The 24,998-nt window shown below is 37.0% G+C and overlaps 4 protein-coding genes across 5 annotated transcripts; all 4 read right to left on the reverse strand.

Moving 5' to 3' along the window:
- Window positions 1-2,744: 2,744 nt before the first annotated feature.
- LOC108115157 (esterase B1) lies at window positions 2,745-10,622 on the reverse strand. 2 transcript variants are annotated; one of them, XM_017226467.2, is made up of 4 exons: window positions 10,507-10,622; window positions 4,518-4,830; window positions 3,742-4,453; window positions 2,745-3,682 (listed from the first exon to the last, which is right to left on the reverse strand). In XM_017226467.2, the coding sequence occupies exons 1-4, from the start codon at window positions 10,605-10,607 to the stop codon at window positions 3,057-3,059; spliced, it is 1,752 nt and encodes a 583-aa protein (XP_017081956.2). In that variant the 5' UTR covers window positions 10,608-10,622; the 3' UTR covers window positions 2,745-3,056. The 2 variants fall into 2 exon arrangements, with proteins under 2 accessions (XP_017081956.2, XP_017081957.2); XM_017226468.2 differs by lacking the exon at window positions 10,507-10,622 and adding an exon at window positions 7,941-8,221.
- LOC108115161 lies at window positions 9,567-10,076 on the reverse strand. The gene is made up of 2 exons (XM_017226472.2): window positions 9,957-10,076; window positions 9,567-9,902 (listed from the first exon to the last, which is right to left on the reverse strand). Exons 1-2 carry the CDS (start codon window positions 9,989-9,991, stop codon window positions 9,779-9,781), a joined length of 159 nt encoding a protein of 52 aa, XP_017081961.2. The 5' UTR covers window positions 9,992-10,076; the 3' UTR covers window positions 9,567-9,778.
- A 24-nt stretch (window positions 10,623-10,646) lies between the features above and the next one.
- LOC108115158 (esterase B1) lies at window positions 10,647-22,245 on the reverse strand. The gene is given in 6 exon segments (XM_017226469.2): window positions 10,647-12,326; window positions 12,871-13,607; window positions 13,667-13,769; window positions 13,771-13,818; window positions 13,911-14,223; window positions 21,687-22,245. Coding segments are annotated over 6 exon segments (1,710 nt in total). The 5' UTR covers window positions 21,731-22,245; the 3' UTR covers window positions 10,647-11,861.
- Window positions 17,951-19,275, reverse strand: LOC108115160 (growth hormone-inducible transmembrane protein). The gene is given in 2 exon segments (XM_017226471.2): window positions 17,951-18,428; window positions 18,430-19,275. Coding segments are annotated over 2 exon segments (1,077 nt in total). The 5' UTR covers window positions 19,096-19,275; the 3' UTR covers window positions 17,951-18,017.
- Window positions 22,246-24,998: the final 2,753 nt, after the last annotated feature.

Raw genomic sequence — 24,998 nt, forward strand, 5'->3', positions numbered from 1 at the left:
TTTGTAGCTAACATCCAGTAAAAAAAACTTTATAAAAACTAAAATGGTCGTGTCAGCAAATACTTCTTTTTTTAATAAAACCTGGTTTTATAAGTGATCCATAGTCAAAAATGTAAAAACCAGACATTGGAAAAAGTACGCTCTATCAATCAACGTGAAACAAACGAAATGAATAAATATTTACATACAACTTGATGTTATTTATTTATTTCATTTTCGGCTCCATTTCCATTGAAACTTAACTTAATTTATTTTTCATCAGCATGAGTTATTCAATTTGGAAATTAGGAATAAACTTTTTTGCGCCACAAGCTGTCAAAGTCACTCCAACAAGCTTAAAAACCAGATATAAAAATATATGAAAAAGCGTTGAGTTCGTGGAGATCCCAACCTAATGGTCAGAGATTCAAACAATGAAATCCCGCGTCCGCACACAAACCAGAATCTTTTATTATGTTCTTATTTTATTATTTAAATGTGCAGTAAATTCAATTAGGCCGCAGTTAAAAACAACGGACGCGGCGAAAAAAAAACGCCGGAATACATGCACATAGCTGAAATTCAATTACAACCGCTAATGCCACTTGTATTGCCTGAAGCCCCGGCCACAGACTGTTCAGCTCTAAATACCTGTAATCCGGCAAATTTAATTTGATAAAAGTTGAACTTCAATAAGCGCCAAAGTTGCCATGGTCGTCGGCCATTATAATTGTGGTTGTTGATGTGTGCGTGTGTGAGTGTGTGTGGGCTGACCGCTTTTTGTTAAGCGGCCGCCGCAGTTCAGACCGCAAACAAATATGATCAGACATTCGACGAGTGACTGCGATAAGCAACAAGCAAAAGGGGCAAAAAAACCACCAGTACCTATACAAGTGGCAACACGGCGGATGAATATGGCTTATGTATACAAATGCAGAATATTTAAGCTAAAAAAAACATTTACATGCGTTGCATACTTTTCTGCGGTGGCGGTAAAAAATTCCTCATCATGTAAACTCAAAAAAAACAAACGCGAAGCTTTGACTGCACAAATATGTAGCATCCAAAACGAATTTAAATGAAGTGTCTATTTGGGTTAAATGCAGTTAAACATTTTTTAATGTTTAACTCTTACATTAAGGGCACTTTGCAAATAATTATTTTTTATAGAACTTGCTCAAGCAAATTTACCTTCACTCTTCACAGGTATTAAATATTCAAAGATATTAAAACGAACGTTTTTATGAAGCCTTTACAGAAAAAAACATGAAAAAGTCCAGGTGACAGCAGGCATATTTGTTGAACATATTTTTAAATATCCCATACTGAAATTCCATTTTTATTTTATAAATATTTAAGTAAGAAAAATATACAAGCAAAACCCATAAAAATAAAAAAAAATGAAAGTCTGACAGTTGTTTAAATTCTTAATTAAATAAGATACTTTTATAAAATGTGCATTGATAAAAATTAATATCTCCTTTTTTGTTTTTAGTAAAAAAATTAGGAAAAAATTGATAGTAATACCCCTTACATTGCAAGTTTAAATTTTTGAAAATAAATAGAAAACAACAAACAAAATGTAATAGAAAACATATTAAAAAAACATTAGAATAATTGAATTCAATTGATTGGAATTTATAATTATTGAAATAAACTTAAATATACGATTTACCCAAAAGCCATGCTCAAACTAAAACCTGACTTTATGCACAAATTCATTAAAATCAAATTGAAAAAATATTTAATCAAACGCCAGAGCCAGAAATAGAAAGAGGAATGTGTGAAACGAGAAATCGCATTCTCAAACAATTTTGTGCAACGGAAAAAAAATCTAATTTATTGAGTTAACGCCCATTTTTACACCCTGTGCACATGAACGGTATCCAGGCGCTTAACCCTGCTGCACAGCCCCCTTTGAATATCCCTATATTCATCCATCCGTTGGTCACGGCCGGCCGCATGCCACATCCATGACCATAACACAGTCTAATTCTGAACAAAAAAATTTTTATATATAGCAAAAATTTAACGAAAAATCGGCCAAACTCTCTACAAGTGCCCCGCCCGTCGACGAAATGAAATTTTCACGTTGCTGATAGGAACACGCATCTCCTCAACACTCGGCGAACAAACCCCTTTTGCATTTACCGCACAAACATTTTGGACCGGTTCCGGCAAAGCTCCACCGCCTACTAAAAAAAAAACGAATTAAAAACTTGCAAAAATTTTAATGGAATTTTTTTGCCATTCTTTCTACACTCCCACACACTCCCTGGTGTCATCCTGGCCATCCTGTTGTTGGCGGTGGCATTGCGGAAATTGTTGTCCCCTTTGATTGTCAAGCGTCGGCTTACACACATAAATGTCACATCAGCATACGAGTATAGCCAAGTGGGCGGTGTTGGTCTGGGCGGGTGTGCCCGTCTGCCTGCCTGCCTGCCTGGTGTTAGCCGTATAGATGAGCGAGAAAATAAACGTTTATAAAAACCGGCAGGTTTAGCAAAACGATGTCCCCAACTGACACCGAAACTAAAGCTTTAAGCGGATCTTCGACACGGAAGTGCAAATATTTTAAAAATACATGTAAAATAAACGAAAGCGCTTTGAATAAACCTATTTGTTCGCAGGATCTATTCTAAAGGAATTTTGGGTTGCATTTGAACAGAGATAGTAAGCCATATTTAGTGAATTTAGATCTAAATATATTACCTGTTTTTAAGTTTTACTAAAATATTCAATAAAGTAACTACACATTTTTTCAGTTATCCTTTGATCCTTATCTATCTAAAAAACTTTATTTTCTTCTTGAACCTCGTTACCTTAAGCTAATATTAACTTTAATATATTAAAGTTATTAACACATATTTTAAATGTATAAAAATGTAAATATCATTTTATTTATTTAAACATATACGAGAATAGACCCTGTAAGCTTGAATTCAAATTAAACAAATAACATCTCAAACTTAAAATAACCATAACATATGTACAACGTATTTACACAAATTAAGATCATCCAAGTCCATGGAATTGAGAAACCTAAAGCTATAAAACCTTTCGACGATGCACTGCATCTACAGCTTATTCGGTGCGTAGAAACTATTCCACACATCTTCGATTTTCTGCAATTCTGGGAGTTTCTTAACTTCAAACTGATCTCCAATATTGAGGCATTTGAAATCCGTTTCATTTTCGAGGGGTGCGAACTTTAACGACTTAATACTTTCGCAATTGGGATCACTATTGGTAGCGAAACTCGTCCAAACATCGATCATTCCAGTAATAACTTTGTGCTCAGGGGAATCTGGAGCGGCCTGATGGGACAACATACTGTGGAATATATAGCACAGATCATCGCCATGACAAACACCTCGCATCTGATGACCACAGAGGACAATCCTAATGGCATTGCACAATTTGGAATCATGATCGAAGCGATATAGGTAGGTGGGAGCACTGGATTGCCGGACTCTAGTCAGAGCTGCCCTATAGATAGGGTGCCAAAATTCGCGGTAAGAACACAGTTCGAGGAACTTCATCATGTTGGCCTGGTTGCAGGTCTCTTCCCCGAAATAAGCTTTCTTCAACTGCAGTCCATAGTTTTCACGGAGCTTGGGATCCAGATTCGAACTCAGATCGTTTGGCAGCAGATTCTTGCAGTTTCCAACCTCGTCTAGGGTAGCTGGACGTCTTGAGACCTCTATTAAAGATAATAGTATATAAAAATGATGTAGAAAGAAGTGTTAAAACGAAACTAACCAGGATAGAAAAGCAATCCCTCAAAGCTGGTGCCTCCGAACATCATGGGCACCCGGTGGCTCCAGGTGGTCTGCATCAATTCATGAGGTGATTTATCAATCACAGTGTGGTCGGTGGTATAAGGTTCGACGACAGGTCCAAAGGCAAACAGAATCCGATGATGCTTTTCGTCATTGCTGAGCACTGTGGCGGAGGCCTTGACAATTTCCCCGCCACTCACTGAACTCAGAAACTCATAGATGGCTTTATCCTTATTGTCACCAGTGTAACCCAGTTTCTGAGCCAGACGATAGGCCCAATCATTCTTTGGGGGTTGTGTCCACGGGCACAGAACACTGCCGGACATCACAATGGCTTTGTGGATGAGTCCCTCTGTTTGCGGACTAAGTGTAAGGAAGTGGGTAGAGGCGCCTCCGGCACTCTCGCCAAAGAGTGTAATATTTTTGGGATCTCCACCGAAAGCTTCGATATTTTGCTGCACCCATCGCAGGCCCATGATTTGATCCTTGAGTCCAGCATTTCCGGGCACATTTATCTGAGGGTCATCCAAGCTGAGGAAACCCAAGGCACCTAGTCGATAAGCCACGGTGACTATGACCACATCCTTCGACATAAAAAAGTCCGGACTGTACATATCCCGAGAGGCTTCTCCAACTTGATATCCTCCACCATAGATCCAAACCATGACGGGACGCAGCTTATTGGGTTGTAACTGGAAATAGAAAGTTAGTATCTGTCATTAACTAACTTCTTAACTTAATTCATTCATTACTTACATCTTTGACATACACATTCAGGTAGAGGCAGTCCTCTGAACCCGCATACTTCCGGAAAAACATATGAGTCTGCAGGGGCTTGTCTGCCGCCGAAGTGCAGTCCAACTCACGGTCCCATGGTTCCACTGGTTCTGGGGCCTTGAAACGAAGCTCTCCCACTGGAGGCTTGGCGAAAGGTATCTTCTCGAAACTGTAGTAGCTTCCTCCCCAGATGGTGTTCCTTTTCACTCCTCGCACTGGTCCCAATTTCGTCTTTATAACAGAATATAATGTTGTGGTCAACTTGCGCTGTTCGTACTTGAAACTGAGAACCCTGTAAAAAATACGATGTGGTTATAATTTTATTTAAATTTCAATCAAATAAAGTTAATGAATAGGTAAAGTTGAGGAATAATACTTCCATTTACATACATTGTTTATAATATTTTTTAATTTAAACAAGTCGCAAAGGTAGCTTTTATCCAGATGCCCCGGGGTGCTTGGGTGCCTAGCAATTAACCAATTTTAACACTTGTGTTTTATGACCAAGTACCTAATTAATAATTGCTGGGAAAGCCTAAAGCAATTAGTCAATGTTAATTGCAAAGAATTTTATTTTATAACAAAAAAAAAATTTATAGCAGAAATGTTAGATATTAGTTGTCACCAATTTCTAATCTTGTTAATAAAATATTTTGTTAAAGTTAAGTAAACTAAGATACCCCTTTTTATGTACTTGTCTTATACTACAGGTTTCGCAACAAGATATATAAATAAGTGAAAATAGTCTCCTAAGTTCAAGGTAAAGAAATAAATACTCGTTTCATATGCGACCGTAAAAGCCCACTGTAGTGGCTGGCCAACTTCTTGGAAATGTCATAATAACCGCTGGTCCGTTAATACCTAGCTGCTCTTCAAAATATTTATATAAAAGTAATGACTGCGATCTAATCCGGTCAGAAGTAGTCACGCATTGGGGACATGACCACAGTGAATACTCCAAAGCGAGCACCATTAGCAAATTGCCGGCGAACCACTTTCAATGTCGTTTGAGGTCTTTGTTGCTTTGAAAGTCTTGCGAATTGTCAACGGCTTTTGACCAACCTCAACGCCTCACGTTTTGGCATGCACGACCAGTTCGCTATTTTCTATAACTCTCCTTTGTTTTTATGCCTCAGATTTTTTTGTCTCTGATTTTTATGGCTAATTTGTGGGTGGGCGTGAGGCAGTTTAATGCATTTAATGGCCTATTTCTATAGGCTCGCGCACTGCGCACCTTCGATTAGGTATACCTAACTGGCATTCTGCAAATGCACTGACATAGTTTGATTCGACATCACTGCACACGAATGCATACAAATCGGTAATTACGCCTGGAATCGAGAGAAAGGCGAGATCAGATTATATACCAGATTGGATACTACGTGACTGCCATGGATCTGTGAAAGCAAACTTCAAATATATGTATGTACTATAATGTTAGTCAACATTTTGTTTCTGAAATACAGTATTTCTTGCCAGTGTAATTTCGATTTATATGGCCTAATAGCCAGAGGCAAAAGTAGCTGAGCGTAACAAATGAAGGTAATAAATTAAACTAAAAGCGCTCACTTAACCTAAAGTTTAACACTTTTTTTATGTGAGAAAGCCATTCAAATTGCGGCTTAAGCAGCTGGTTATTGTTTTCGGTAATCACACAAAAAAAACTTACAAATCTTATCAACAGAGCTTAAAGTGCACTCAATCAGTATGGCAAAGAAATGCAAACATATGCAGGAAAGTACGACAAAGTTGTATTAGATTTCAAGTGCTTAACAACCATTTGCTTAGCAACAAAATACTATGACTAATAGTAAAAAGAGTATTTGATTATTTATTTATTCAGAAATTTATCTATCGTGCGGAGAAATAACTAGCTAGTCAAACCTGCCATGTCATGCTAGAAGGGCAGAATCTATGGTAAACCTATCACCTGAAAGTGAATTGAACCCTGTACCGGCATCGTATGACTTATCAGTATAATTCCGCATATGTATGAGTTGTCAAACAAACAATTAACTTGTCGCAGCGGCCTAATACAGAGAACGAGTATCCATTAATGTATGGATTTAACTAGCAGGGAATATTAAAGCAGTTAACGAGTGAAAAAACAAAACGATTACCTAAGCTGTAAGTACCCTTATCTGCAATTATAATTAAATTAAGAGCTGTGACTATGCATTAATAAGATAAGCTTAGGAGCAAAGCAGATTAAACTTCAAAGAAAATGTAATGTTTTTAATAATAACATTTTATATTAAATTTATCTATAAACCAGCTAAAAGTACTCCTTACTGACCTAACCCACTTCTTTGATTTCCTCAATTGAAAAGCCACATAAACAAATAGTGATAAATAAATATAGATACACGCAATTAACACGATTGTGTGTGGCTGTGCAACAATTTATGTTAAAAATACTAACTACCCGCAAAACTGCTAATAAACCTGCGAAAACGTGCAAAAAATAGCAAATAGTAAACACGAATCAAAATAACAAAAAAGACTAACGAATGCCGCAACGGAGGAAGCATCGCTGAATCATGGGCGAAAAACAAAGCGGAAAACAAAAGGCGACGAAGACAAAACGGACAGCAATAAGCAACAGAAGAAGCAGCATCATTAAGTTTATGCAAAACAACACAAAACAAGCAACATATATACATAAATAAAAAACAAAAAAAAAAACAACAAAACTCGTGGCAAAGTTTGCGCAACAATTTCACCAACGCAAGACAATAAATTGATGTGTGTACAGAGTACACTGAAAGAAATCATGAAAGTAAAGCAGATTTAATAACTAAAATAACTGTTTGTGTCCTAAATCTTACGTGTAAAAAAGTTTCTTGTTATAAAAAGGTGTAAAAATTATCCTAAAAAATATCGTAATTAATTTCATGTGTAAATAACTTTAAAAAACGTGGAAACTGAAGTTAATATCTAAATTTTCATTTAAATGACGAATATGACTGAATTTAAAATAATGTTAAAATATATTTTTTATAATTTTCAGTGGACTCAACTTTTATAGGAGTCTTTCTTCTTAATTTTTTAACTTATGTAAAAAATAAATGCTTGTTTTTTTAAAATGACTAACTTTTTATTATAAAAAAAGCTTAGTCACTTGTATTTTATATTTAAAAAAATTACATTAGGACTCTAGAAACTAAAAGAAAATTAAATAAAAATATAAAAATTGTAGTTAGTTTAAAATATATATTTTCCTCAACAATAAATAGAAACCAAAAATAAAAAAAAAATCTTAAAATAAAACATTTCTCCCAGTGCACATGTATGCATTTATATGCATGCTAGGCAGAAGTTATTGCGAAACCAAGACGCGAGACCTCAAAACACAGAAAAGCGTTTAACGCTCGACGAGAAACTGTGACTGGGAAAACTCACTTAAAGGTCAGCTTGAGTATATCCATAAAACGCGTGGCCATTTCGTCCTATGTCTTTTCGCGCACTCTCTTTCATGAACACCCAAAAAACACTGGTTAAACACCGTCCTCAGCTATGTATATACGCTTCGATAACAAACGCCGATTTGGGGAAAGTGTCACAATAAACTCGATGCTATCCCAGTTAGCACACAGACCGGCTAGAAAAGCAAAGATAGTTAATCGCCGAGCGGAACAAATAAAGCGCTCCTCAAGAGCGTGCGACACCAACTGACCGATGCCTAACGATCGGGCTTTTACGAAGATGATAATACCACTCAAAACAGAGAGAGTCTCTCGATGTTTTTCAACGGTGAGCGTTGCTCACCGGAATCAGCTGTTTTTTGTTAACAACTCTCTGGCTCTCCAAAACAACCGGTTGTGTGGTTCACTTTCCGAATTTACTGTTATGATTGGAGTTTGTATACAAGTTACTCGCGGCGTAAGAAGACTAACTAGATGCGTGATATCTTTGTAACAGAGAAAAGAAAGCGTTCCTACCTATGTAACTAATGCCATAACAAACATAATATTGTTTAATTTGTTTATAAGAATAAACTACCATGTATGTAAACATACAAAGAAGATGTTTGAACCGTTTTTTATCGTTTACTGCCCATGAACTAATCTAATGTTATATTGCCGATTATATACTTGTGGGTAAACTATAAACATTCTTATCAACTAACATCCATAGACTCATATTTTTATCAAAAATTGCAAACAAGTTTATAAAACTAAGTAATGGGTATTTAACTGTTGAGAGCCTGAAATATAATAGTTATTTTTTTCAGCTGGCAATGCTGAGACGCCAAGCTTTTGTTTAGAAAGCTTTTTAGTCGCCTACAACAAGCTGATTGCTTTGCCACAACGATTTGCTATAACGATCAAGCTCCCAAATTCAATATTTAACCCATAAAACCAACGTCTCAAGATCACCTTGAAAACGAACTTAGTTAATTTACAATTCCCAGCTATTATTTAAGCTTCTGCAAGCCCTCCTAATGAGAGCATAGCCCCTAATAACAACACAGTACAAAATAAACAAATTAGTTTATCATTTTGTATTCATTTTTGTTTTTAAAATTCTACAACTCACATGAAATCTATTTAACTTTTATTATAAATAATCTATTCAATGTCTTGGTTTGACTATAAATAACTCCAAACCTATAATGTTTGCTAATAAATTCCATTACTTATTCCCTAAGTTTGCAGTCTCAGCCTTTATTTAAAAAATGGCTTTTAGTTTTTTGTTTTCTATTTAAGCTAATTGTAGTGTAGCTAGTTAACTAAATTATTGAAATTAACAGACACTTAGTTTTAAACTAAGAAAGAAATTTTTTCAACATTTTTGCTTTTGAAATTATTGCACAATTTTCAAGGCTGGCATACCATTTTATAGAATGACTCTCCACTTTATGACATATAAAGAATTCTACCGACTGATAAGGAAATGCTTAGCAAATACCTAGGAAATATTCATTCCAGAGATAAGAAAATGACACCAAAATTATATCAATAAATGCGGCATAAATGAGGCTTAACCTTAGAACTTACAGGTTCCTGAAGTTGGCTAAACACAAAATTTTGTTTTAAAAACATGCCAAATGTTTATTCAATTTTAGGAACTTTTAACCATTTTCCGCTGTGTAAACACACAAAGTTTGCTTAATTTTAATCGTTCATGTGACAGTGAACTTGACTTTTTGAAACTAACAAAGCCACTGACATTTGTCAATAAAAGGTAATGTATTTACTTAGCCATGCTAGGGATTTAAGGTGCTTTGTTTCTACCCATTAAAAATCTAAGTCATCTGAGGCGGTGTAGTGTTCCTCACTTTCAGTGACCACTGTATCTGCCTCGGCAGATGGGACATCATCACAGAAAGCCGAATGTAGACTAACAGCCATAAAATAAAAGCTAAAAGAGAAAATCCTTGAGATTTTGGAATCTTTAGAGACTTAAAGAACCTACCTGATCAAGAAGATGATTTTCAACAGTGCATCCATTGCGACTTGACTAGCTGCGAGTGCCACATATAACTGATACTCCGATGCACGATCAGAAATAGCCAAACCCAGCCAGTTAGTCAAAAGGGTTTACACTAACTATTAACACTTGGCAGCTGATTCACAGATATTGCCTCAATCGCTGGCAATAAGTCGACCAGATCAAACCAATATTGATTGCATTACTTTGACATTCAGTTTGAATGGCATTATTCAATTATTAGAGCTAATCACCGCAACGAGCCGAATGCGAGAAATAAAGGCTCCAATTAGCGGGGAATTAGTCACGCTGTATTTGATCTCGCGACTTGTATTAGGTATAAAATTCTCGCATCAACGCATATGCGTTAATTTGTGGCAATTTCATTACGATTCCGATAACTAAAACGAGAGCCAGACAGAGGTTTGTGCCGCAGTCATATTTTTCCGATTGGAAGTTTTATGGATGTGATAATGGAAATGCAGGCACATGTTGAGTTTGCTGATTTCATTAGGCCTCGAGCCATCATACTTACTGCTGTATACAGTCCCAGTTGGTCAAGAATTGTGGAATAGTTTTATCCGGTTTTAAGCTAAGGTTTCGAAATTTTGTCAGATTTACCAAATATCTTCTCATTTTAACTGTGTTTGAAAACTAATACAAAGCCCGTTTAAGTATTTTTATTTCTTTGTTCCAAATCACAAAGGAGTTTATTTCTTTTTTCATAAAATATGGATTTATACATTTTCAAATTTCATAGTTTCTTTGCATCACATGACTTTGAAGCTTCTCGACAATAAATTTGTATTTCCAACAGACTCGGATACATAGAGAATTCTTAGGCAAACTATTTTTAGCCATCTTATCATCGTGGGGACACTCATAAACGACTCCCCATATAAATAGTTTTTGTTTAGTTTTATTTTTTTAGTATTCTAAAAATGATGTAAAACTTGGACAGGTTCTCTGCTTGCTTCCTCAAATATAACATTTTACCAAAAACAACCTATGCATACAAAAGGCTAAATATCTAAAAAGACTTAGGCTAAGAATACAAATATAAATAAATTGGTTACGGTTAACTAGTTGTCTCAGTTAAATATAAATACGAATATATATCTCCTTTGAAACACAAATGGAAATTTCCTTGTTGTAAATGTGTGCGTAGTTGTAATTGAATAGAAGAAAAACAGAATGGAACTCCTAACTCAAGTTTGTGCTTAAGACTTAAAACGATCTCGAATAAATTGAATTGTATAAAATACATTTGATATTAGTTGGCTTTTTAAAGATATCAGCGAGACTTAAAGGAACGTTAAATATATATAAGTTCTTAGCTCAGATTCCTTGGCTGTCTTGATTAGTTTGGTTTAGTTGGTTTGGTAGTTTCTCATAGAAGGTACATCGGTTGCGACTTGTTTCATTCATAACTACATACAAACAGCCTGCTTAGACTACAGATTCGATCCGATAAGATATAGATAGAAGCGGATGAACTTTAACACACCTAGAACTCTCCTCGTTGACAAACTTAACAACAGTAAACTCTCTTGATAAAGCTACGCTTTGCATTGTTTCGAACAGAGGCTCTAACGTAAAGCTTTTAGAATCATAAATCGTTTTGGGTGGGTTCACTTTCACATGGATGCCAAAAATATTGAACAACTTTTTGGTTTTTGCAAGTTTTTACCAAAAGTTCTCACAAAACGGTGGTTTTAATCTTAAATTTAAAAAAACCTAAAACTTGGTCGTACAAAATATCTTAGAGCAAAATATAAGATTCAAAAATTGTGGCATTTTTAGACCAAGTATAAGTTAAACCCTCCAAATGTGACCCACCCTTGTACTAGTAAAGCTACAGATCTAGTCTAGAGGATTTCCTGCAGGTCCTTACAGCAACTCATCCCGACGGAAGAAGCTCTCCCAGACCATTAGCTTCTTTAGATCTGGCACATCGATCACCTTTAGCTCGTCGGATATGTTAAGGCACTTAAGCTGATGCTTCTCGATGGCCGCCAGGTCGACGGGCTGCCACAGGTCCTCTTGTTCCGGATCGAAGTTGGGGTTTCCACTGGCCGCAAAGTGCGTCCACAGTCCCACTAGCTTTTCGATGCACTTGTACTCCCGCGTGTGGTTCTTCAGCTTTCGCGCCAAAGAGTTGTAGAACAAATAGGACAGGTCGTCGCCGTGGCAGGTGCCTCTCACCTTCTTGCCGCAGCTCAGGATGCGTAGGTGGTTGAAGTGCTTCGAGTCGAAGTCGAAGCGGTACAAGTACGTCGGCGCACTTCGGGCGTACTGCAGGCGGGACAATACTGTGCGGTAGATGGGGAACCAGAAGTACTCGTGGGAGACCATCTGAAAGTTGTTGGAAAAATTTAAGTTTTAGATTTGGTTCAAAGCTCATTTATAATTTCAAGTCCTTGAAAACCATTAATAGATATTAATTTATAAATATTATAATTAGAAATTAAACTATATCTAAGTTATTATTACACAGCACGTTCAATCCTTAAAATATCTTTATGATTAATAAGACACCCTGAATTTTCGAAAGCAAAATAATTTTGATATGAGAAAGAATGTGATAATTTGAACTTAGAAACAATATAAAAAATGTAATCTGAGCTAGCAACTTGAGAAATATTTTATTTGTACTACTTATATGTTATTTATCATTTTCATTATATTATTCATAAAATTATTCATTAAAACTCATTCTAACTTGTTTTTATTTTAAAGAAAGAGATTAATTTAGACTGCCCACTACTCAGCGGATTAATCATAGTTTTCAAAGAGGAAATTAAACTTGATTAAGTGATCAAAAATGCAGTTAATTGTTTTATATGTAAAAAATATTATTCTGCAAGGAAACTCCCATAACCATTTCTGGTAAACCCACCTGTAGGTATTCATGCAGGGTGTCCAGACTCGGTGTCTTATCGCCGTAGTAGCACTGCCTCAGCTGATCCCCGTACTCCCGGCACAGGGCACTCTCCCTGTCCATGTTCAATTCGATGGGCACTACGAAGCGGCAGTCATCCAACTCGTTTAGACACTTGGGATTCGACTTGGTCTCGGAGTACAACAGTAGACCCTCGTTGGAAACACCTCCTATGATCAGTGGGATGTTGTTGCTCCAGGCAGTTCGCATCATTTCGATGGGTTTCGTGGGTACCACACAGTGGCTGGTTACATATGGTTCGATCACGGGTCCAAATGAGAAGCCAATTCGTTCCTTCTTCTCCTCATCGATGCACAGTTCGCCATTGGCTTTGATGATATCGGATCCCTTGGCATTATTCAGGAACTCCCATACATCCCGGGTGTTATTTTCACCCGTGTAACCCGCCTGCACAGCCAATCGATATGGCCAATTTCTCTGGGGAGTCACTGCCCAGGGGGAAAGTGTATTTCCCGACATGCAGATGGCCTTGTGGAAAAGTCCACGGGTCTGCTCAGTGATCATCATGTAGTGGACCGAGGCACTTCCCGCACTATCTCCAAAAATGGTAATATTCGCGGAATCTCCTCCAAAACGGGAGCAGTTAGCCTTGACCCACCGTAGGGCCAGCACTTGATCCTTTAGACCTGCATTGCCGGGAACATCAAGCTCGGGATCGTCCATGCACAGGAATCCTGAGAAGGTTTTGATTTTTAATATTTATAAATAATTTCTAATTTAAAACTTATCATACCTAGTGGTCCTAATCTGTAGTTTATAGAAATAACCACCACATCCTCACGCAACAAGTAATCCGGACTGTAGCACTCCCGGGAGGCCTCGCCAAACTGAAAACCCACCTCCATAGATCCAGACCATCACAGGCATTGGTTTGGTGGGATATAACTAAGGCGAAGAAGAAATTTAATAATTTAATCTAATATCTAGACTGAGTTCTTGTGGGATTTATCTTCATCGTGAAATGAACTTTAACTCACATTCTTTGTGTAGACATTGAGGTAGAGGCAGTCCTCGGAGCCATCGGTCATCTCGAAGACGAAATGCTTCTGAAGAGGCTTCGGACCCTGGGAGGTGCAGCTCTTAACCTCCGTCCAGATCTCTGGGGGCTGTGGTGCCTTGTAGCGCAGCTCGCCCACCGGTGGCTTGGCGAAGGGGATCCGCTCGAAACTGAAGTACGACTGGCCATAGATGGACTTTCTCTTGACGCCCTTGATGGGTCCGTAGGTGGTGCTGACGATAGTCTTTTCGCTGGTCCTGTAGCGACGTTGTTGGACCTTAAAATCAACCATTCTGCAAGAGAAAGAAGGATTCCTTAAGATATTTTCCAATTTTCAACAATTGAACTAAGCCTAATCAAGAGAGAAGGGAAGAGAAGGGAATTTGTGGTCATTAATCAAAGACAATAAACGACGTCAGCTCCACTGATATTGATGGAAGCTTCTTTTCCGCTTAGTGTTCTGCTGATAAGGTTAATTTTTTATCAGCCCGTGGCTGACGGGCCAGGTGTGCGCCATTTATCAGGCACCACGACTCGCCGCGATTCATATTAAATCAGTTTGCTTTATTTTCCTATATTTTTAGCTTTGATTTTTTCTGTTTTCGGGCTTATTTATTTTGAGTGGCATTCAAACAGAATCCGAAGCGCCCTGCTATCAAAAGATAAACAAACTGCTAGCCAAACAAATTTTCGGGTAATTTTTTGAGTTGTGTAAGTCATTCAACTCAAGTGTAGGAATTCAAGGGCGAGTAGGCCATTGATATACAAAGGGTACTAAACTTTAGACAAACAATCACAACTGGGTTATGTATTTCCAGGTTCTGTGCTTTGCTTCTAGGAACTGCTAACCCAAAAAGCCTGCAGTGTCGCGAATACAAAGATTATGATTCACTTTGAGTGCGAAAACTCGAGGCAAAGGCCATTGAAATTCGAAAGTGTATTAAACCTTTGGCAAGGCACTTTACAAACTTAAAAATTGTTTATAGATGTGGAACTTTCAAAATAGAATGATGTGCTATATATTTTTGGCGAACTATTAACCCATATTATCTTAGGTGCAATTTTTAATTTTCTAAATAAAGAAATCAAGGTTACGCGATAAGGTGCTCGGGGCATCCAGACATTAAGTGCCCAAAAATAATTTCAAAAGTGCGAAAATATAAATATTTTTCCTTTCCGTAGATCCCCTCCGATTTTAGATCCCCATGAGGGGGCTTTTGTTTATCGGCTGCCATATTGGTCAAGACATGTATACAAAATAAAACCGTTTCTGTCATTATTTCCATTTTCGATTGAATGATGCAAAGCAGAATAGTTTTTGTGAGCTCACCCGGCGAAAGGAGGAACGTGTTTCAACTTTTAAGTTATGCCTACGTAGTCGTTATTTGTCATTAGGCAGAGAAGATAAAACAAAACACTTGCTGTTTAGCCAAGAGATATGTATTCTTCGCGTTGCCGTTGTTTGCAAATGTCATCGGCAGCTGAAGCCAGCCCAAGGGCAGCGAAAATATATCAAAATTTATGTTTATTAATAGCCGGAACGAGCTGTTGCCCATTTTTCGGTCGAGATGGAAGTCAAAGCCCCAACGCATGATGTGAATAATACATCCGGAGCAGTTTGGCTCTCCGACTATCTCGAAATGTGCCCTTGAACTTAGCCATGGAAATTGTTATGGCCAGGGAACGCTTAAGCTAATGGTTGGCACCTATAAAAAAAAAGGAAAGTCAATATAAATAATGTTTATGACGGGTCTGCCCCGGCTATAAAAACGGTGTCCTAATGCCAGGCTTGCGTGCGGCAAGGTCATTTCTCAATCGTAGGTCCTCGAACGCACCCAAAATGGCTCGGACTGACCACTGGGCAATTTTGAAAATGATAAAAGCTCATAGAACCTACATATTACACCCTGTCTACGGTTAATTTTATTTTTATTAGGAACAAAAATAAACAAATTACAAAGTATGCAGATAGTTAAACTTGATGTTGGCTCATTTAGTGGTGCTTAAAATTTAATTTTCCGCTGCTTCCGCCGGGAAGCATATAAGCCAAACGATCTTGTGTGTCACAGCTGATTTATGTGTTGTTCTTGGCCGATGCACCGATAAATTCAAAGCAAAATAAACAAGAAAATTCTACTTACACTAAGATGGGAAATATTCAGCTGCTTATTAGCAACAAGTGACGACAGCAAAACCGAAAAAAGCCACTCAGAAATTCCTCAGACTTTGAGAAAACAATCTTCGTTCTTTTAAGAAAGAGAACTAAGAAGATGTACTAGTGACCGGATTTTACTTCATGGCATTTTTGGTATTTATCAAGAATAAAAATGTTTATAAAACTTAAATTATTTAAAATATTTCATTTTATACCGAATAATCAACATAAATATAACATTTAATCCGAAAAATAAGAACGAAAAGGTTTTTTAAAAATATATTTTTTTATTAATTTGGTTTATAAATATTTTTAATTTATTTGCAAATAAAAAACTAGAACAATGAGTACCGGCAAACCTGGTATTTAGATCATCTTATCAATAGAGTACTAGGAATATTATTAATTCAGTTTGTTTTGTGTTTTATGCACTCAGGGGAGAGAGATAAGCCCGACTTTATGTCACATATGATTCAATTAATTTCCCAAACACACTCCGTAATCTTGCCGGGCTTGTCTGTGGGTGAGTGTTATCAGCCAGACGTAGGACAAATCCGGCACGCGATAGATGAAAATGTGGGGCCATATAATCTAAGGCAACATCAAATATTGTCTGACCAACTGACTGACAGACTGTCATGGTCATGTTAGTTTCTTCAAAAAGATGACAACAGACTAAAGTTATGATTAGTGTTCGCATAAAAGCGAAGACATTAAGCAGCAAGAATTTAATTTCCGCCCCAAAGTGGCCATAAAAAGTTGGCTTCTATTTCTAGACACTTTACTTGCCACTTACAATGACCTTGGCAAGGCTCCAAAAGCTCGATGTGTGGGCTGCAGAATCAAAGCTTCGGCGCCATGAATGAATCGGTTGGCAAGAAGGCCAAAAGCCTACAGAAGGACAGAGCTTTTTGAAGGAAGGAGATGGTCTAGCTACAGGTCAAGGAGTCATCTGAAGGATGTGTGAGTAGGCTATTAAATGTAAACAAGAAATTAAGGAATTTTAAAGAATTTAAGTTTAAGCTGATGGAAAATGTTTAGCCTAAAGAAGTCCGTAGGAATAAAAAAAACAACGGAAAGAATATAAATATCAATTTTAGAAATGCAAATCATTTTGTGGGCACAGACCTTAGCAGGTAATCCTGACACACACTCAGCATAAATTGAATAAAATTTTATTATAATTTAATCGCCATTAGTTGACTCTATTAACCCTAATAGCGTAAATATATTTAATAAACAACTCAAACTGATTTGCGTGTCTTAATTTAATGAAAAATGCGCTAAGACGTGAACTCATTCATTGAAAAATCCTTATAATACCCGCATATATTATGCACACATATAAGTTTATCAGAATGCTTGCTCTTGTCGCGGCAATTCTTTCATTTTATTCATTTTTTTATTCATTTAAAAAAGTTGTTTTTCGCCATACAAAAGCTTTTGGGTAAAAATAATAATAGAGAAAAAGAAAATGCGGCAAAATTAAATGAAATTGACAAGTCGACAAGTGTGTGGCTGTGTGGGTGTACTGTATGTGTGGGCGGTAGATAGAAGGCGAGCACGAACGGCCAGCGCCACAAATTCACATACTGCAGAGACGACGGTTATACACGACGTATGCGCAATGTCAGAAATAAAGCATTCGGAACAAAAGAATGCTGAAAATCACTGAAATCTTAAAACAATAAATTTCTCAAGATGGGAAGACAGCTGACCAAGCGAATTCATTGTGATTTTCGTCATCAAAAGAGTGGCTAAACGGAGGGTTTCTTTTTACGTTCCTTGAATCAGATCAGAATTTAATAAGTCGGGGAAGTACACCTCTAATAGACAGCTCTTAGCATGAGCTTTTAAACCCATGATTTAACTAATTGTTTTTTTTTATTCCCCAACTAAGTGGCCAAATAAGTGCAAATATTTTGATTTCCATTACTTTCGCTTTTGGTCTCCCGCCAAAATAATTGCGATGCGGATGAAGATGTTCAGGGCATCCATGTAAATGGCGAGAGCGTGATTAATCGGATCATATAGGTGGGTAGAGTACTGGGGATGCATTTCAGCTGACTTCACGATCCTTTGGGTGTCGTATAGCAGGAATCCGCTGAACAAGATCAGTCCACCATATAAAGACATGCTGGCCAGCCCCGCTCCCACTGCTGTTGTGGGCGGAAGCCACATGGAGGCCAGTGATGAGGCGAAGACTATCCCCAATCCGATAGCCAGGGGACCGCCCATGTGCAGGAACTTTTCACTCGGGGCACAGGCGGCCACTGTGGAGAGGGCACCTACTATTCCGCCAGTGTAGAGAAGAGCCTTGGTCAGAATGGGACCGCCAAGGAAAACACATTGGGGCCAGGACAGCTCCCAAAACTGCACAATGGACGGCCCAGGCCAGCTGCTTGGCCCCGAATCCCGGCTTATATTCCATGCCCTGGGCCACGGCTCCACTGAGCATCACCAGTCCCAAGGTAACCAATGAGGCAATCCACCCGGAGCGCGTCATCAAGGCCATCATGGCGTCAGATTGGAAAATGGCAAAGGACGATCCAGCTGTCACACCGCAGGATGCTCCAAAATAGGCATAGGTGGCATGGATACGATCTCTCACATACTGTGGCCAGACCACCGAATGGTCATAGATACTGGGCTGATTGGAGAGTCCCAGTCCGTAGTAGCACAGACCAACAAGACCCATCAAGGCTGCCCCTGCAGCAGCACCTTTGCCCATGGAATAGGCATTTTCACTGGGAGGTCCCATCATGCGATCCTTCAGAGAAGGTCCTCTGGTTCGACTCTCCAGGTGGGAACGGTCGCGATCTCTCGACTCTCTGGAATACTTTCTCATCAGAAGTTCTTGCATATCCCTTTTGGGCAAAATGGATTTAACCTTTCCAGGATTACTATTGATCTGAGGCTTGGTGGAGCTCCAAAGACGTGGACCTCCAGTCTGGCCAAGAAGTCGCAGCGAACGCCCAGGCAGCACATGGGTTAAACGGGCCAAAAGCATTTCGAAAATCGGTTTTAAATATTCCTTTCCTTTGTTATAATTTTTGAAGTGTCTTGTAAGATATCAAATAGATACGGATGAGAATTGCCCTATGACTTGTGTGCATCAAAAACCGAAGATCGAAATTAACAATTTGGCAAAACAAATTTTGAGACAAGACTGATCAATCGTGCCGTAGAAGACATAATTTGTAAGGGTAACTAGGTTTAAAAGGCAAAGTTATTTATAAAATCAGAAGTAATAATAATTTATTTGTTTATCATTATCTGTTAATAAATTTATTTTAAATGGCAAAACTGTTTTTAGTAATGATAAGAAAATAAACAATCACAACTAATGAAAATAAAAAACACTTTACCGCTTTCAACCAGATAAATCTCGCGAAAACATGTTGGGAAGACCAAGAATTTCCCAGAGATATTTTTATACCTCCATAAGAGATTTTTGCACGTGCCCAGACGAACTAAGAATTCCGAGAAAAGATTGTCTGTAATTGAAGGTTAATTGGCAGCCAAGCGATGAGTTTGCTGTGTCAATTGATCAAGCCAATGACTTAAATTGATTTCAGCCAATAAATAACAAATTGCAATTGACCAAATTTTAATTTCAAATACTTAAAGGCAGGCCATTTATTGAATGAAACTCGAAAATACATTTTATGCGAATTTATATGCGCCAAATTGATTGAATGTGGGCTGTGTGTGAATTTATTTCGACTGACAGAAATCACAAAAAACACAACGATTTAAATATGCAAATAAATGCAGAAATGAAAGGCATAAAAAATTGTTAGTGATATGACGTCATTATAAAGCAAAAGTATACAAGCCATTGATATGTTGAATTTTTTAAACAAATACAGAAAAATAAATGCTATCGCTTCTCAAAAAAATAAAAGGTTGCAAACTTTTCTGAATAATCGCAAAGCAATTTCAGAGAGAAATTAAAAACCATTTCAGGTCCGGCATCTCATGCGCTACAATTCATCTTTATGGCTATTGAAATTCAATGAAATCATCGGTCCCAAATGAAACCAGTTAGACACCAAACCAGGCTGATCTCATTCACCACCATTTCCATTCTTTAACAAAAAAATCTCAAACAGTTTTTATTCCTCTTTACTTTTTTGTTTTTTGCACACTAGCCCAAAATGTGAGTCAGCCTTTGATGGGTTTACTAGGCGGCTTACACAATATTATAATTTACATACATCCCGCAGACATCTGGGAGCGGGATGGTGGAGGAATTCTAGTTTGCTACCTAATTATTTGCGCAGTTTAAGTGTCGGCAAAAAAGCCCACAGACAAAAGCGAGAGCCAAAGACCCCAAACACAATCGACTCATATAATGACGGCTGCTTTGTATCTCTGAGTATGTGTGTGTGTGTGTATGTGTCAGTGTAACAGTGTTTGTGAGTATCTATGTTTACTCATAATGAAGACAAACTACAATTTCATAGAATCAATAGAAGGGAAATGGGAAGAACGGGCCGAAAGAAGCCTAAAGGACTCGTCTGCTGATGGAAAGTTGCATGTAAGTTGTACGAAATAAATTTGTAATGGGCCCTGGTCAGCAGATTAAATTTATTATATCTATAGAAATTCACTAATATTACTCACTTTACGTTTAATAATACTAATAATAAGCTTACTACACAGAATTAATTCCCCAAATAAACAATAAATAAAATATACAAATTGATTTTGCCTATGCTTTTCCCACACAACGTAATAATATTCATTATTTTCCATAAAAAGCTGCACCGTAATATATTTCAATTAAGAAAATCAATAATTGATTAAATATTATATACATTTTCAGTTGGTGAATTTTTCTAATGTTCAAAATGAGCAACAATAATATTATAATAATAGCATTGTTAATTTGAAAGTTGAAATTGTAGTACGAGATAGGGTAGTTTTCTAAGTTCTATCTAGGAATGGAAACCTACCCTTCCTATCACCGCCCACCTGTCTCCTGTTTTTTATTGTTCACCCGTACATAATGAAAAATGTATGCGTGTTGCGCCAAGGACATGCCATCCCTGGGGAAGGACATTGTAAACAGCTGCTCAGCAAGACCAAAACAATTTCATTGCTCCCAGCTGAGTGAAATTCGTAGTACAGAAAAAACATAAAAATGTTGTTTACCAAGCATAAATATTTTCTCACAGGGAGGGATTGACTTAAAAAGTAATTCTTTTTTCTTTCCAAAAAGTCGTCGATTGATTAGCGAAATATCTTGCTTCTGCTGACAAAGTTATGAGGAAATTAAAGCTGACTTTAGGGTGGTTTTCCTACAGGTCAGGGCATAAATCATAAGTATGTCAGTTGCGATATACATTACCCACAAGGCTTTTCATTTAGCCCGTGGGTTTTGGAGGTGTGCAGTTAAATTATATAGTTTGCTTCGGTTGGGATGACACAATGCGCTGATGTCATGTGCCTTGTATAATTGGAATGATTTTCATTCGACTCTTAGCTTAGCAAATTAAAAGGCTTTAAAAGCAATATTTATTGCTTAACCAAGTAGGGAATGCCATTTTCATTACTTAACTTGGCTAAGTCGTATACATCATTCTGTCAACTTACTTGAGTCCAATTTTGAACTGATCAAATGCAGCCATGGAAGACATGTTGTTATTTTTCAGCTGTCTCTCTTCGGCTCGAGTTCAATTAACAAATTAACAGCCGCCTTTGAAAAGCAGCCAAAATATAGCTTTTTTGGTTTGTTAATAAATTACACAAAATGTTTTTTTGTTTTTGGGTTTTTGATATATATTTAAAAAATACTTATATAAAAATTGTTTTGGTTTTTCTGCCTAAGCGAGTTGAGGAACTGCCAGCTGTTCGATGGCCTTGCAAGGACTGCGTATATCAACAAAAAACAGAGCTTTTATGTCCTGCGCACAAACACACGCACACGCGGGGGAAAACCACCTGGAAAATCAAAACGCAAGATGCGAAAAATTCCGGAATCAACACATATCACATAACGTTTTGCTCGAATCGCGGAATCAACTTTTGTCACACTTTATTGTTGTCTGTCTTGTATATAGTTTGCTTGTGGCTTTTGTGGGCAAATGGATGGTACTATATTGTGTATATATCGTCTGGCATGTCTTGCCGATACGCGTCCGCTTGGCGTGAAGGCAGCTCGTCAACTGCCCAACCGCCAAAGCACAAAAAAGTTCTAAGCGTGGCGAAAAGCTTTCGTGCGCCAGCAAAACATAAAAGCGTTTCTTAGATCCGATACCGCGAACCCTTATCAATATAATTCAGTAGTGCTACGCTATATGAGTACGTTATGTGGTTTGGGGAGCACTTCTAATGCACTGACTCACTGCCAATTACATGGCACAAACTGTCTCGACTTTGTCCTACCACCAAATATCCACTATATCATTGTCCAAAAAAAGTAAAAAACAAAAAAAGACAACCAGAGATAGCAGTAATCGTATTGATTCGTACTGGGTAACAAGTTGTGATTTCGCTGATTCGGCAATATTCCTTTTTTTTGTTTGATGGGGGTGTCATGCGGCTATAATCTTTATGGCCCACTCATGCTTTGATAAGAAAGCGTGGAACCAATTTCGCAAGTGAGTCATATTTTATTGCAGGGAACTTCTAGGAAGCTGTAATCAGAACAGAATCAATAGGGGTTCCACGGCTTATCAGAAAAAAATTGGAAGCAAGTTTGAACAGGAAACACAAGAGTGTTGCTTACGTATGATTTTTACTAAAACTGAAACACTTTTTATCTTAAGATGAGTAAACCGGATTTAAGTGAATGCCAAGAATTTTTGAACCTACATTTTAGTTTTCAGAAAATAAAAATAGAAAATGAATAGAAATTCCTTTGTACGAATTATAAGAAACATAAGAATGTTGCTTACGTATCATGGAAATTTTGAAAATGTTTATCTGAAAATGATTAAGCCTGATTTTGACGAATGTCAGGTTTTTTTTTTAAATTTCTGTGCAGCTTTGTAAAAAATATCAGAGTTCGTTGTTTCAAGATTATAAAAGCGGATTTTAATAGGTCATGATAAAATGTTTGAAATTGACTATTTGTTTATAAGAAAAGTATTCAACGTCTTGCTTATGCTAAGGCTTTTCTTAGAAATATTTTCAATTTTGTACCCATTTTTTTGCACAACAAATATATTTTTCATTTCATTTATTTTTTTTTATTATTTTGAATTTATATAAAAATTATATCGACTGACATTTTTGTACAATGAACCTCATTTATTTGTTATAAAAATACATAAAAATTATATTAAAAAAATTCCAAGTCACATTACTTATATTTTTCGTAATAACTTATTCTTGTGGTCGCCCTTCCTAAATTAAAATGTACACCAGTAAGCTCAAATTTCCTGGTAAAAAGTCATTCATTAGGAGTGAGTATTTTTGTTTTCCTTGCTGCTTCTAGAGGCAAGGTAAACAAAGCTGAGTGAAGAAAACAAAATAAGGGAGGCCAGGATAAACACAGCTGACTCAAGGACTTGACTCCTGTTGCTGCCGAAAGCTCTTCTTTCTAGGTTAAAGTTAAACAAAAAGCTTTTCACTGCGCAGCTTTTAACTGGTAAACTGATTTTGATTCGCATTATTGTGCTATTCGATTTGGTCTGCCCCAAGTAATTGCCACTAGTTATGGTCAGTTCTAGTTTACAGTTAAGTTGGACACGCAACCGCCGCAAAGTGTAATCAGCGAAGATTACACCTAATCAAATTATGGGATGGACTAAGCGAGCATGTGTGTGCTTATGCACTAGGAAAAACAATCTAAATTGATTATAGAAAGTTAATTCACAAATTAAATGTATACAAAGAATATCTATAACTATTTTTAATATCATATATTTAACTATTTCAGGTTGCCGTCGAAATTCTATAAATTTATTTATTTACAAACTCCATCAGCTTTCTAAGTTTTAGCATGGAATTTCTCCCAGTGCATGCTTATATATGAAGCCGACAGATTTGTTTATATTTATGATATGCTAAATAAATAACCTTGGCCGGGGGGTAATATAAACTCTCGTGACTTTTGGCGCTTATGTTGCCATGCGCTTTTCGCCAAATGAGCTTTTCAATCAGAATCAGCTTCTATATAGTTGACTCGCAGTTCGGATTAAAGTGCTCTCTCGATGTATCTCTATATACATATATCTTTATGGCTCTCTGGGAACGATCGCGTGCTCTGGGGTCGGCACGTTTTTTGCGCTATATGAACGAATGGTTCTCTAATTCATTTAAATCAATTTAAATAAAGTTGTCGTTTTTTGTGCAACTCGGCAACGACTATTTCTGGCATTGTCAGGCCGTCACATTGTCGCACATTGTTAGATTTTAAATGATTTTAATTAAACCAAACTGATTCCAATCAGCAGCAGCAGAAAAAGTTTTAATAATAGAAAATGTTTGCAATTCTGAATACTGTTTTCGGTGGCTTACTTTGGCCATATGTTGCTTCCCTATTTCTGCTCTTGTTTATCTTGTTTATAATGTCTTGGCAAGTCCACTGAAAGAAAAGGCAGTTTCTCTTCTTTAAGTATAATTTGTATATGTCATACTCAACTTATCTTTTTAGAAGTCTTATTAGGATGTGTCATATTTATAAAATGTATATTCAGATTTTGGGTAAAACTTATTACTCCTTTTATATTATTTAAACATTTGCTTATTTTCCTTAAATAATCTACAATCTAAAAAATAGCACATATCTTTCTCTCTGTGCCTTTATGGTAAGATTGTTTAATGGCTCATCATTTTGAACTGGAATTTAGGGCAGTGAGTAAATGTTTTACCCGAAAATAAAAATTCCGATGAATTAAAAATTCATTACTGGAAAAATCTTCTGACTTGCTAGCTTGTTTTCGTGTTTCCCCGCCACAA

Source organism: Drosophila eugracilis, unplaced genomic scaffold, assembly GCF_018153835.1.
Source record: "Drosophila eugracilis isolate 14026-0451.02 unplaced genomic scaffold, ASM1815383v1 contig_722, whole genome shotgun sequence".
Taxonomy (NCBI): domain Eukaryota; kingdom Metazoa; phylum Arthropoda; class Insecta; order Diptera; family Drosophilidae; genus Drosophila; species Drosophila eugracilis.